The following is a 14,820-nucleotide window of genomic DNA, read 5'->3' on the forward strand; positions in this document are numbered from 1 at the left end:
TGGAGGGTAAAAATCGTAGAGGGAGACCAAGAGATGAATACACTAAGCAGATTCAGAAGGATGTACGTTGCAGTAGGTACTGGGAGATGAAAAAGCTTGCACAGGATAGAGTAGCATGGAGAGCTGTATCAAACCAGTCTCAGGACTGAAGACCACAACAACAACAACAACAACAACTGTGCTATCCAAAGGTCAAGTCTTGCAGCAAACCCTGAGCACTCTCCCTGCTCACTGCAGCCTCCACTCACAATGCACCAACTTCCAGTTCGCAAGCAGTAACTTCACCAGGCAAGGAGGGAAGATGGTTGCTTGGCATGAGTATTAAGGGTGGTGAAAAGCATATGAAGATGAAAGAGGTGAGACAAGTGTTGTCAGAGTTACTCCCTGCAAATCCGTGTGAAATGCCAATTGTCAACAAACTGGTATTTTACAAAAACAGCTTATTTAAACACATTTCTGACAAAGGATTTGAAAGATTGACTTGTAAAACCATGGTAACTGACTGGATGATTGCAATCGATGAGTTGAGCATCCCTGACCTAAATCAAAACAACAGTGATCTGAATTTTGTTACTGACAACAGCTTGTTCAGAGGATCTTCCACTTTGCATAACCACACAAATCTCCACTGCTAAGATTCGGAATGTGTGTGCAATTCCTACCTGAAGTTTCTAATGTTTGACACGCAAAACACACACAAATGACCACTGTCTGCACACTGAGCCTCAGATACAAGTGTGTGTGTGTTAAAAGAAGGTCTTTTGGCTGCATACTTAAATGTCTAGCAGTCATCTTGTTCTGCCTGTCTCTGACTCAATGTCTCCTCTATATGGTGAGCAGCAATCTATCCTTGTCATAATACTGTCATTATTCCATCCCGAATTTTCCACTGTTTCTAATAGCGGTGTAGCAGATTCCCCATCATCTTAAAGGCACCTGCAAGTCTGAGGGGATGTGTGCAGTGAACAGAGTAAAGAGATTCAATGAATAATGTGTTATTTTTCCATGTTAAAAGGTGTACAACTTTGCTTCCGCCGTTTGCCGATAGGTGGCGACAACGGTAAGTTGCGGACATAAGAAACAGATCGCAGACGTCAGGCAGTTAGCTTGGACTCGGTCAACATAACCCCATTCAAACATTAGTTGATTTGTGTCTGCATCATAAAGTTGTTCTTGATTGAAAATGTAAGTTTACGAGCCTAATTCTCATCATTTAAGGGAGGTGTTACTATTTCGTTTAAATATAAAGAAAACAGCGGCTGAGTCCCAGCGAATGCTCTCACGTATGTATGGTAAGGAAGCTATTAGTGAAAGAACGTGTCACGAGTGGTTTCAATGCTTCACGAACAGTGATTTTACCGCTGCAAACCGGCATAGTGGTGGAAGAGAGAATGTTTTCGAAGATGCAGAATTGGAGACATTGCTGAGTGAAGACTCGCGTCAAACTCAAGAAGAAATGGCACAATTAGTGGGAGAGACACAGCAAGCCATTTCAAAACATCTCAAGGCTATGGGCATGATTCAGAAAGAAGGAACTTGGGTCCTGTTTGAGCTGAAACCAAGCGACGTTAAACAGCGTTTGTGAACAGTTGCTTCAGAGGCAAAAACGGAAGAGATTTCTGCATCGCATTGAGACCGTGGACAAAAAACGGGTTCATTATGATAGCCCTAAATGCAAAAATTCATGGGGATATCCTGGCCATGCTTCCATGTCAACGGCCAAACCAAATATTCACAGCTCCAAGATCATGCTCCGCATTTGGTGGGACCAGCTCGGCGTCATGTACTATGAGCTGTTAAAATCAAGTGAAACAATCAGAGGTGCTCATTATTGAACACAATTAATGCGTTAGAGGAGAGAATTAAAAGACAAATGGCCGCAATACAGCGGGAGGCACGATAAAGTGATTTTGTAGCACGACAACGCTCGACCCTATGTTGCAAAAGGGGTCAAAACATACTTGGAAACGTTAAAATGGGAAGTCCTACCCCACCTACCGTATTCTCCAGACATTGCTCCCTCTGACTATCACCTGTTTAGATCAATGACACATGGCCTGGCTGACCAACACTTCCAATCTCATGAAGTCACAAATTGGATAGATTCGTGGATTGTTTCAAAAGATGAACAATTTTTTCGACACACGATTCATACACTGCCTGAAAGATGGGAGAAAGTAAAGGCTAGCGATGGAAAATACTTTGAATGATACATGTGTAACTAATATTAAAGCCTCAAATGTTGGGGAAAAAACAGCGGAAGCAAAGTTTTACACCTTGTACTAAGCAAACTTATTCCAATCTAACCAAGCAAACTTATTCCAAACATGTAAAAACATTAAGAACTGTAGATTAGGTATAACTGGCTGAGGCAGGCCCCTATAGATGAGTCTGCATATATTATCACTGGCAGTCACAGTGGGCTGGACGCAGCAGCTTCAGGCATCTACCTCATCCAACAGTGTATCGTGATTCTGTAAACAACTCTGTGGTGATACCTCGGTGTTGTCACAGCTCCACAAATGGCTGCCATTTTCACCTGTAGCAGCTTGCACTTTGCAGTTAAAAGTTGTCAACAACACTGCAAGCCATCCTGTTCTTCTTACGCCATTTTGACTACAGTGCACTTACTAAGATACAGGGGTCGGATTTGGGAGGATGGAGGTTCATGCTCTGTCTGGCAAGCCTGGTTTAGGTGGAGGTTCATGCTCTGTCTAACAAGGCCAGTTTAGGTTTTCACTACAGCCAAGCCCTGTGATTGTAAATTTGTATGTCACCATAAATTACTCTTGTTTTACTTGAATTTAACCAAGAGATGCTATATCATTGCAAAATGACCCTTGAACAACTAAGTTATTGAAACTGAAACGAGGCTTGTGGTTCACCACCTAGAAAATATATGTGGGTGATGACTGAGGTTTTAAGTCTTACAATGTTTTGCACATGCTAGTCTTCTTGCAACCAGAGGTTCTGGGAAGTTTCATAAAGGGAAACTATCGTCTCAAAAATATTGAACAACGACGTCAAAAAATATATAGGCCTAAATAAACTATAACAAACCATGTACAGATTATAAATGACCATCAAAGCAAGAAACTCACCTGCATACCGCCTTCTTCATCAGCAAGTGCTGGCATAAGCACATTGCGCCTTTTGAATAATTGTTGTTCACGTTTTTGTTTCCGCAACTGAACACCTTCCTCTTCTCTTCGACGCCGTAATTCTTGGGAATCCAATCCCACATTTTTGTAGCGATATTTGTGAGTAGGCCCCGACATCTATAAAAAGACCGATGTTATGGTTAGAACCAACTTCGGAAAAAGTTTCAATGAGAATGCTTTTTATCCCACAGCATCCGACTCATCTATTAATACTTTAACCTCTCAACAAAATGTGACTGTCAAGTTGTTAAAAGGCTTGATGACTCACGAGGTCAACAGTCACTTATTGATTTTTATCGACAGAAATATTCACAGTTGCCTGAACCACGATAATTCAATATTCATCAGGTAAACAGTACTACTGCTACTACGACACTGATTAACGTGCTGCAGCAGTTTCTGCAAAATGGTTTTGTCACTCGCGTACAGCTGACATTCACACTGTCCACAGGCTTAAAATTACACGCAATTTCACACAATTTCCTATTTTTTCCCTAAGTTCAGCAGTCTCCTTAATACTTGCACAACGTTAAGAGAATCTTGTTAGACTCCAATATTTACCTTTTATCGTGTTACTAAGCGAGATTTATAAGAAGAATATATCATAGAAAATTTCTTCCGTAGCTTTCAACTTCAAGGCCCTTCGCTTCCAGGGGCTCATGGGTATTCTCTTTCGGTGTACGAGATTTAAGTAAAAATGGCAGCCTCCTCTACCGTAGAATGTGGCGATTTTCTAGAATTCCAGGTAAAATATAGATATGTTTGCAGTGACTGTAGGTAACGCGGTAGTTGAAGGTAAAATAGGCGCTTTTCTTTGAGACAAGCACTTTATATTGTTACAGTTTCTTAGTTACACGGACCGGAATACATAACCTACAAAGACAAGCTACCAAAGAGCTTATCACTTTGCACTTTGTAGCCTGTGTAGGCGGCGCGTGAATATGATGTGGAAGTACTCCGGTGTTTGTACTATGTTGTGCTTGACTAAAGGCCTTGATAAGTATATAGAATTGAAAAACAATAAGTGAATCACATAAGAATTTTAAAATAAATGACAAAAACGGTAAACAAATAAGTGTTTTGTTTACTCAGCCACTGTAGTGGTACTCGTGTCTAAAGTCCACTGTATGGTACCCAGGTCCAAATTCCGGCCAAGTTAAAATGTCTTGAAAAAGCAAAAATGCACCATCTGTTCGTCGTAGCATTATCCATAAAAAATGTTTTTTTCCGGGTAACATAAATATGGTTTCCCAATGTACATTGTCTTCGTTGTCTCAAAGCATTTACACGCAGATTTATATAATAGATATTTAAGGTACTGCTCCATATACGATATGTTTCCACCCTTAAATGTAGAGCTTCACGTTCAGTTTGGGAAAGATGTTAGATGTTTACGAAATTTATCCCCTGCAGTATGTGACGAGATGACTGCTCCTTGTTTAGGTTGGTGGAGAGCAAAAACTTTGGTATTTTTATTACAGCATGTTCCAGTTTTGTTTTACGGTGTCATGTGCCCACTGCCATTGCATAATTTAAGTTTGAAGACAGCATTCGCTATGGAGATTGTTTGCAGTTCAAATTGCCCTTGAAACAGAAATAATCTAAAGAGAAAGTACTTACTCTCAGGATGAGAAATGTGTTGCAGATAGACACACAAAGAGTAAAAGAGACACACTGCATAACTTTTGGAACTAATAGTTATTTCGTCAGGAAGCTCTACCCTTGTTCTCACTAAATGTGGGTCCCTCACACCCTGAGGCTTCGATGACCTGATCTTTTTTAACTTTTCCGTAAATGTCCCCCTCTCTCCTCTCTGAAAAAGGACTATTAGTTCTGGAAGATAGGTGGATGTATAAGAAACTTATTTCACCTATATTTTGGTGATATTCCAGCTTTGCAAAACTACATTACATGTATTTTTGCTAGATGCTCCAAAGAAGGTATCTCAAACAGAATGACCTCCATGCCAACCAGCTTGGCTCCAAAAACATTGGTGATGCAAAACCCAGATCGCATTTTCTCACATAACATATGGAAAGCCAAGGATCAAGGCAGTTAGGTAGATTCAATATTTTTTGGATAAAGTAAAAAGCATTTGATTCAGTTTCACAACAATTAATAATGAAAGTACAATCAAACAACAATCTGTTGAGATCGCCACAAAAGCCTGAAAAATTACAGTAAAAGGGCTATCAAATGAAATTTGTGACTAGATTGAGAATTTTGTGGTAAGGAGGACACAGCATGTTATCTTGGATGAAGAATCACTAACAGATGTAGAATTGATCGCACTGTTCATATTGTGTATTAATGACATCACAGACAATATTAATAGTAACCTCGGAACGTTTTGCAGTTGATGAAGTTATCTACACTGAAGTTATGTCTGTAATAAAAAATGAAAATACATAGTATATATGATAATAATATCAGTAAGTCACATTTAGAATCAGTATTATTATTCAAATACCTGCGTATATGAAACAACTTGCGGGAATAAATGATAAGATAGGCTCAGTTCTAGATGAACCAGTTGTCAGACTTCCGTTCATTAGTAGGATAGTGGGAGAATGTGATCAGTTTGGAAAGGAGGTCACTTACAAAATCTTGTGTGATTCAGTCTTGAATAATGCTCAAATCTATGGGACCCACATCAGATAATACTAACAGGACATTGAATGTACACAAAGAAGGGCAACACAAAAGGTTTGTTTGACACATGGGAGGATGTCGCAGAGATGCAGAAAAACCTGAAATGACAGACACTTGAGGAGAGATGCAAACTACACTGCAAAAGCTTGTGTACAAAGTCAAAGAACCAGCTTTAAGTGAAGAATCTAGGAATACGCTATAACCCTATACATATATCTCTCCTGTATACAGGTGAAGACCACATCAAGGCATTTCAGCAATCATCTATCCCACGTCCAGTATGTGAATGGAACACAAAGAAGCCCTAATAAGTGGTCTAGTGGAAAGTACACTCTGTTGTGCAATTACAGTGGTTTACAGAGTGTAGGTATAAATGTAGAAATGTGTGTCAGTGCAGTTGTGTGAGCCTCAGCTGGTGCACATTTAAACATTTGAAGCCTGAAACAAAAAACAAGTAATTAGTGTCATTCATCAAGCACATATATAGGACAATGGGCTAATTACTTCTGTAATGATTGGCTCTTGTAGTTTGGAAGAAAAACTAAGCTTGTATATTTAAGAAGCATATTGAGAACTCTTAAATTGTATGAACTGCATTTAAAAAAAAAAAATTGCACCATGTGCATATCTGCAAACGTGTGGGATTAAATTTACTGTTAAGACAAAGAAACTAACTAAAATAAAGCCAGTTTGTTTGAATGTGCCAACTGTGAAATTAAAGTTTGCTGCTATGTAACATTCAGTCCCAAGTTGCTCCACTTGTAACATTTATGGATCCTCCTCGACCTGCTGCCCACAAGGTAGTTGGGACAAGGCATTCGAGCCTGTCTCATTCTCTGATGATGGCCCTCCTGAGTTCATCCAATGTGTGAAGAGGTTACCTGTGACAATGCTTGCAAGCATCAACTGATCTCAGTTGTGCTCAATCATCTTTGTGTCAGTAAATACCACAAGCCATTCCATTTTGGTTTTTCTTAACAACCTGGCACCATTGATTCAGATTCCAATCCAGATATTCCCTTGCCCACAATCTACACATGTAATTATGCTGCCAAATTGTTCTGTTGTTCATAATGTATGCCTGGAGAACAAATTGATAGTGGAGGTGGTTGTCTACTGGTTGGGTCAACAAAGCCCTTCCAGTTGACTCCAAAAAGGCAACGTGTAGTTCTGCTTTCTCTCTCTTCTGACTGGTTTAATGCGATCCTCCACAAATTCCTTTCTTATGCCAACATATTCATCTCTAGAGTAGCACTTGCAACCTACATCTTCAATTATTTGCTGGATGTATTCCAATCTCTGTCTTCCTACACAGCTTTTACCCGGTACAGCTGCCTCTAGCACCATAAAAGTTATTTCATGATGTCATTAACAGGTGTCCTATCATTCTGCCCCTTGTTCCCTTGGAAGGGTTTTCCACATATTTCTTTCCGTGTCGATTCTTCAGAGAACCTCCACATTCTGTACTTTTTCAGTCCACTTAATTTTCAATATTCTTCTGTTTCACTACCAGACAATGCTGTGCTCCAGTCTCAGAAATTTTTTCCTAAAATTAAGGCCTATTTTTGATACTAGGAGGCTTCCTTTGGCCAGGTATGCATTTATGGCCATTACTAGTCTGCTATTTACGACCTCCTTGTGCCACCTGTTGTGGGTTATTTTGTTCCCTTGGTAGCAGAGTTCCTTAACTTCATCTACTTTGTGATCACTAATTATGATTTTAAGGTTCTTATTGTTCTCACTCATGCTACTTCACATTACCTTTGTCTTTCTTCAATGTACTCTCAATATGTAAGCTGTACTCATTAGACAGTTCATTCCATTCAGCAAATCATGTAATTCTTCTTCACTTTCACTGAGGATAGTAGTGTCATCAGAAAGTCTTGTCATTGATATCCTGTCACCATCAATTTCAATTCCACTCTCGAACCTTTCTTTTATCTTCGTTATTTCTTCTTTGATGTATCGGTTGACTACTTCCCTGTCTTACAGCATTTAAACTGAGCATTTCGTTATTGTTCTTCTACTCTTATTGCCCCTCTTGGCTCTTGTAGGTATTGTGTATTTCCCATGTTTCATTGTAGGTTATCCTTATTTTTCTCAAAATTTCAAAAATCTGCCATCATTTGACATTGTTAAAAGCTTTTTCCAGGTCAACCAATCTACACCTCTACCCTGCAAACTGTCGTGAAATGCATGGCAGAGGGTATGTCCCATTGAATCAGTTATTAGGGTTTCTTCCCATTCTGTTCACATATGGAGCATGGGAAGAATGATTTTTCAAATGCCTCTGTGCATACCGTGATTATTCTAACCTTATCCTCATGATTCCTGTGTTAGGACTGTATAGGGGGTTGTAGTATATTCATAGAGTCAGCATGTGAAGCTTGTTCTTGAAACTTTGTTAAAAGACATTCTCGGGATAGTTTACATCTATCTTCAAGAGTCTTCCAGTTCAGTTCGTTCAATATCTCTGTGACTCTCCCACACATAAAAAGGAACCTGTGACTATTTGTGCTGCCCTTCTCTGTACAGGGTATTTCAAAATGAATATATGGGTTTTATGGCTTTGTATCACATATTACATTCACCTTACAATTATAAATAATACAGCAGAGTCCCACTAATCCGAACCCCAGTAATCCGAACTTTCAGTTAATCTGAACATGAAAAATGTTAGTCTAAGTATTGAAAACTGTGCAGTAAATTGCTGTACGTACACAGTATTTTAATTTACACTGTACAGTAAACATGTATTACAAAAGTTGTCAAGAAAACATTTGGTTTAAACAATGCATAACAATGAAAGAAATGCTGTCAAACTTACTAAAATACATCGGACATTTTCTCCCTACTTTTTAGATGACAAAAACTGTCATTGTTTTTTGGCTTAATGAAGACAGTCTATTTATGACGCATAGTTGCACCATTGTCTCATAAACATCAAATCAGCAGGTGAAGCAGTGGGCTGTTGCTCCAAATAACATAGTGTGAGGTTAAGGGCTTCAGCTGCGTCACTGTGTGGCACCAGCTCTCCTTTGTCGCTTTCTGGCTCATTGTCACTTCTGTCACAGCAGTCCACTTCTTCCTGGTCTTGAGTCACAGCAGCAACTAAATCAGCGTCAGTAAGGCTCTGCACACATGACCCATCCACTGCAATCCACTCATCTACGTCTCCTGCACTAGCTTCTTCACATCCAGGGCTTATCTGTATCATTTGTAGTAGATTTTCCTCTTCATTTTCACCTAGGTTGTCCTGAAATTCAAGAGATGTCCACAGTTTTCTCCACGATTTTCTCAGAGTTTTTTCTGAAATATTCTGCCATGCCTCAGCAGCCCAATAAACAACATCCTTCACATGGGTCTTTTTTATTTTGCCCTCTAAAGGAATGCTATCATCTTGGATCAGCATTCTTAAGAATTGTTTTCTGTAAATCAGTTTTAATTTTGCAGTACGCCCTGGTCCATCGGCTGTAGAAGTGGTGTAACTTTACCACAATTTCTCCATCGCGTAATTGCTCACTGCTGGGGTGAGACGGCGCATTATCAATCAAAAGTATTCCACAGGGAGACAAATGATTTTCCATAGAAAACCATTGAACAGGGGGAACAAACTGGCCATGAAACCATTCTTTGAACAGCTTACCATCCATCCATGATTTTTTCTGGTTGCAATAATATATGGGCAGGGACTTCACGTTGCAGTTCTTAAAAGCTCTGGGCCTAGCAGATTTGCTGATCAGCATTAAAGGCAGCTTGTGATTACCAGCAGCGTTGCTGCACGCTAATAAAGTCACATGATCTTTGCACATTTTAAAACCAGGAGAATGGTCTTCTGCTTTTGATGCCAGGCTTTTTGTTGGCAATGCCTTAAAATTAAGGCCAATCATGTCAGCGTTATAAATTTGTTGGGGAAAATACTTTCCCTCTTTTATCATTTTTTCAAACTCACCCAAGTATTCCTTTGCTGCATCACGGTCAGAAGAAAGCTTCTCTCCAGTAATTGTTAGCTGACGGATTCCATGACGTTTTTCGAATCTGTCCGACCAACCCATACTTGCACTAAAAGACTCATCACCATTCATTAACTTTTTCAGGTAAATAGCCTTCTCCTGAACCAGTGTTCCACTCAAAGAAGTTCCCCTTTCTCTTTCTTGCATAAACCAAAGGAAAAGAGCTTCATCCACTTTATTGTACTGGGACTGTTTCAAAGTCTGCCAACTTTCTAGTGTTTTTCATGAAGGCATTGCACAGAACTGTTGAAGTTTCACTCAGTTCTTCTTCCAATCACAAATGGTTTACCAACACCCAGTTCCGTTGCCCGTTTAGATACATTCTCACCATTGTCTATCCGCTTCAAAGCATTCAGCTTTTCTTTGAGAGTTAACGTTGCATGTTTCCATTTACTCATAATGAAAATACGTACACCACTACACCTGAACGAATACATTACAACTGTTACACATGCCAGCGATTGGTAACTAACCTACCAAGCACTTTGCTAGCCAAGTGGCAGTGCACTGACCACAGACACTACGAAGGTCTCAACAGTGCACAACAACAAGGGCAGGTAGTGAGGGTGAGCCATTGTTGCCACACTTGTTTCCATTTGTTACCGTGGTGTACCTACTTATTTGCTTGGTATACTTCATCCTAGAAACTCGTCACCGTAATTCCGGCTAATCTGAACAAATTGGTAATCCAAACAAGCTCCAGTCCCATTAGTTTGGATTAATGACACTCTACTGTACACCAAATGAAAGAGAAACACAAACAGTTTTTCTTACAGTTATTTGGTGTGAACACCGACCACACATCAAGTTGATGGGTGAGTTGTTCTGGAACTGTGATCAGTGTGTCGGGAGTAACTGTTGCAGTAACACTGTTTCTAAAGTCGGGTAGGTCAGCTGGTATCAGAGGCACATACACATGATTGTGTCAGGTTGTGTGTGAACTTGGAGGTCGTGCATAAAATGCTGTGTCATCCGGCCCCTTGCACCCAATCAACTGGTCAGATACAATGTCGTTTAACTGGTCGTCTACTGAGTTCCATCTTGCTCCCAAATAAAGATGTGTTTTTCACCTTCTTCCCATTGAGGCAAGGGTTGTAGCTGTAGCACATCAAGATAAGAAACAACAGTTACAGTTGATTCACTGAAAAAGATAGGCCCATAAACTTTCCGTGGGGATATTTCTTGAGGCTATGTGTGAAAGACCCGCACCCGTTGAGCATGGTTTTCAGTCACTCTTTTTCATTCTATACTCTTCCCATTGCACACAGGTATGCAAACAAAACTGTTTGAGTTGCTCTTTCATTTGGTGTATTATTTGCAATGCCTTAAAACCGGTATGTTCATTTTGAAATACCCTGTATATGTTCAATATCCCCCGTTAGTCCTATTTGGAATGTATGCCAGATACTTGAGCAGTATTGTAGGATGAGTCACACGAGTGATTTGTAAGCAATGTCCTTTGTAGATTGTTTGCACTTGCCTAGTGTTCTACCAATAAAACAAAGTCTGCCACCTGCTTTACTCACAACTGAGCCTATGTGATCATTAATTTCATATCCCTACTAAGTTTTACACTCAGGTATTTGTATCAATTGGCCGATTCCAGCAGTGACCCATTGATAGTATAGTCATAGGCTACTGTGTTTTATCGAGTGCACAGCTTTACATTTCTGAATATTTAAGCAGGTTACCAATCTTTACACCACTTGGAAATCTTATCAAGACATGACTGAATAATTATGCAATTTTTTCAGAGACTACTTCATTGTAGATAACTGCATCATTTGCAAAAAGTCTGGGATTACTATTAATATTGTCATTAATATACAACATGAACAGCAACGGTCCCAACACAACTCTCTCGTGTCCTTGACCTTCACTAAAATCAAACTTGTCATCACATAATAGATCCTCAGTTTTCTTTTCCATTCTTCTGTACATTATTCTTGTCAGCAACTTGGCTTAATGAGCTGTTAAACTGACTGTACAATAATTCTTGCACTTGTCGGCTTTTTATCAGCTCTTGCAGTCTTCAGAATTGTGTAGATGATGTTTTTCCAGAAGTCGGGTGGTATATCATCAGACTCACACATTCTACAAACTGGCTTGGATAGTTGTTTCGTTGCCACTTCCCCCAATGATTTTAGAAATTCTGGCGGAATTTTATCTATCCCTTCTGCCTTATTCAATCTTAAGTCTTCCAAAGCTCTTTTAAATTCTGACTCTGATACTGGATCCCATATCTCTTCTATATAAGTTCCTGTTTCTTCTTCTATCATGTCAACACACATCTTCAACCTCATAGAGGTCTTCAATGTACTCTTTCCGCCTATCTGCTCTCTCCTCTGCCTTTAACAGTGGAATTCCCATTGCACTCTTAATCTTGCTTTTAGTTTCACTGAAGGTTGTTTTGATTTTTCTATATGCTGAGTCAGTCCTTCTGAGAATAATTTCTTTTTTGATATTTTTCATGCAGCCATTTCACCTTAGTTTCCCTGCACTTCCAATTTATTTCATTCCTAAGTAACTTGTATTTCTGAATTTCCCTGAACATTTTTGTACTTCCTTCTTTCATCAATCAACTGAAGTATATCTTCTTTTACCCATGGTCTCTTTGCAGTTACCTTCTTCATACCTATGTTTTTTTTCCCAACTTCTGTGATTGTCCTTTTTCTTTATGTCCATTCCTGAAACTTTCTGGAAGACCAAATCTGTGTGCCAGACCTCTACCTTTCATGGACAAGTGCTCTACCAACAGAGCTATCCAAGCACAACTCACAACATGTTCCCATAGCTTTACTTCTGCCAATATCTCATCTCCTACCATCTTAACTCACTTGGTAGAGCACTTGTCTGCGGAAGGCAAACATACTGAGTTTGAGTCTCGGTATGAAACACAGTTCTCTGCCAGGAAGTTTCGTTATATCCATTCCTCTTCAAATGAATTGCCTACTGAGTTATTCCTTAGTGCAGCATAGTATCTTAAACTTTAGTCTGCTCTTCATTACTACTAAATGGTGATCTGAGTCTATATCTGTTCATGGGTATGCCTTACAATCCAGTATCTGTTTTCAGGATCTCTACCTGTCTATGATCTAAACTAACTGAAATCTCTCCCTATCTCCCAGCCTTTTCCAAGTATAACTCCTCCTCTTGTAATTCTTGAACTGAGTATTCACCACTACTAGCTGAAATTTATTGCAGAACTCAATTAGTCTTTCTCCTCTCTCATTCTCAGTACCAAGCCCATAGTCTCTCGTAATACTTTCTTCTACTCCTTCCACTACAACTGTATTCCAATCTCCCATGACAATTAGATTTCCATCTCCCTTTAACTACTGAATTACCCATTCAGTATCCTCATATACTTTCTCTATCTCTTCATCTTCAGTCTGCGATGTTGTCAGTGTTGCTTTGCTATCAACTCTGATTAGAATAACAGTATCACTGAATTGTTCACAGTAAGTCACTGTCTGCCCTACCTTCCCATTCATAATGAATCGTACTCCCATTATACCATTTTCTGCTGCTGTTGATAGTATCCTGTAATCATTGATCAGAAAGCATTGTCTTCTTTCCATTTCCCTTTATTAACCCCTATTATATCTATATTGAGTCGTAGCATTTTCTGTATCAGATTTTCTGGCTTCCTTACCATGTTCAAACTTATGACATTCCACACCTTGACTCAGAGAACATTATCCTTTTGATGGTTAGTTACCTTCCTCTTGGCAATCCCTTACGAGAGCTACAAATGGGGGCTAGTTCAGAATCTTTTGCCAATGGAGAGATCATCATGACTTTTTTTCAACTACATGCCCCATGTCCTCTGGATACACAATATCTGTTTCTAATGCAGTGGTTTCCATTGCATTCTGCATCCTCATTCTGTTTATCATTGCTGATTCTTCCGCCTTCAGGAACAGTCTCCCACCCCAAGGGCAAGACCGTGCCCTTAACCTCTGTTCGGTCCTCAGCCCTCTTTGACAAGGCTATTGGCTGAATGAAGATGACTTCTTATGCCAGAAGTGTTCGGCCGCCATTGCTGATGCTTTTTATTCACAATTTAAGGGATGGCAGGCTTCAAACCAGGACCAAGGACGTTTTGATTACTAATCAAAGACATACCCCTACACCACTGGTGCACCTATGAATCAGACGTAGGCGCCAATCATCGGTGTTGTTGACTACGGTTGATGTCTTTGAACAGATCTTCAATTTTTTTCACGTCTCATGATAGCAGCTGAATGTTTGAATGATGTCTGTGTTGTGTTCACCAATTTGGTGGGCTACTTCTCTCACTCACAAACCATCATGCCATAAAGTGACAATGTACACACTGTCTGAGCTTGAAATGTCAATTCAAGGCAAGTTGACAAACTGAAAACTTTTCACAAACCACATTCTCTCTTTCATGACTACAGACACAGTATAGCACCACGAATGTGGCTTTTATGTCCATTATACAGGTAGTGATTTCATGTGGGCAAAAGAGGATTAGGACAGCAAAAAACAGAAAATTATGAGGTTGGTGCAGAACTTTTTTTGAGCAGTTTATAATGCTCTTGGCCACATATGTCATACATAATTTATATACTTGTGTGTGTCATTTGTCCACCTTTTGATAACAGTATAGGAAAAATTAGTACAGACATGAATAAAAATTGATAAAAAAAAGCAGTAGCCAAGAGCTATTTCTATTTAAACATTGTAAGGGTTGAAAGATTATGTACAACCAACAGTTGTATACAAGACTCATTCTTCATTTTCCACAAAAGGAATTGGTTGTATGTACATGCATCTGAAATCTATGTAAACAACTACAGTTTCCCGTGCTCTTCATTTCCACTGACTCACATCTCCCAGTTGTATTTACACACTTCATGTCATCAGTAGAAGGAAAGATTTGCAGAAACTTAAAAAAAAAAGAAAAAGAAATATTATTTTACCTTGCCATATTCTTTAAACATTCTTGTTATCTACTTCACTGGCTT

General features: G+C 39.4%; 2 protein-coding genes across 8 annotated transcripts in view; one reads left to right on the top strand and one right to left on the bottom strand.

Annotated features, from left to right (window-relative positions):
- Positions 1-3,881, bottom strand: part of LOC126416780 (importin subunit alpha-7) — a 58,010-nt gene extending 54,129 nt beyond the window's left edge. Inside the window, exons 1-2 of one of the 3 annotated variants that reach the window (XM_050084642.1) lie at positions 3,723-3,881; positions 3,102-3,278 (exon numbers count right to left, since the gene is read on the bottom strand). In XM_050084642.1, the coding sequence (XP_049940599.1) occupies positions 3,102-3,278 (177 nt within the window). In that variant the 5' untranslated portion in view covers positions 3,723-3,881. Of the gene's footprint in view, positions 1-3,101; positions 3,279-3,380; positions 3,565-3,722 lie in introns of those variants that run through there. The other 2 variants (XM_050084658.1, XM_050084650.1) reach the window with 2 other exon arrangements.
- LOC126416796 (protein MIX23) overlaps positions 3,788-14,820 on the top strand; it is a 35,346-nt gene continuing 24,313 nt past the window's right edge. The window contains exon 1 of one of the 5 annotated variants that reach the window (XM_050084669.1): positions 3,788-3,906. In XM_050084669.1, the coding sequence (XP_049940626.1) occupies positions 3,859-3,906 (48 nt within the window). In that variant the 5' untranslated portion in view covers positions 3,788-3,858. Of the gene's footprint in view, positions 3,907-4,111; positions 4,225-14,820 lie in introns of those variants that run through there. The other 4 variants (XM_050084695.1, XM_050084677.1, XM_050084686.1 and 1 more) reach the window with 4 other exon arrangements.

This window comes from Schistocerca serialis, chromosome 1 (assembly GCF_023864345.2).
Source record: "Schistocerca serialis cubense isolate TAMUIC-IGC-003099 chromosome 1, iqSchSeri2.2, whole genome shotgun sequence".
In the NCBI taxonomy this organism is placed as follows: Eukaryota; Metazoa; Arthropoda; class Insecta; order Orthoptera; family Acrididae; genus Schistocerca; species Schistocerca serialis.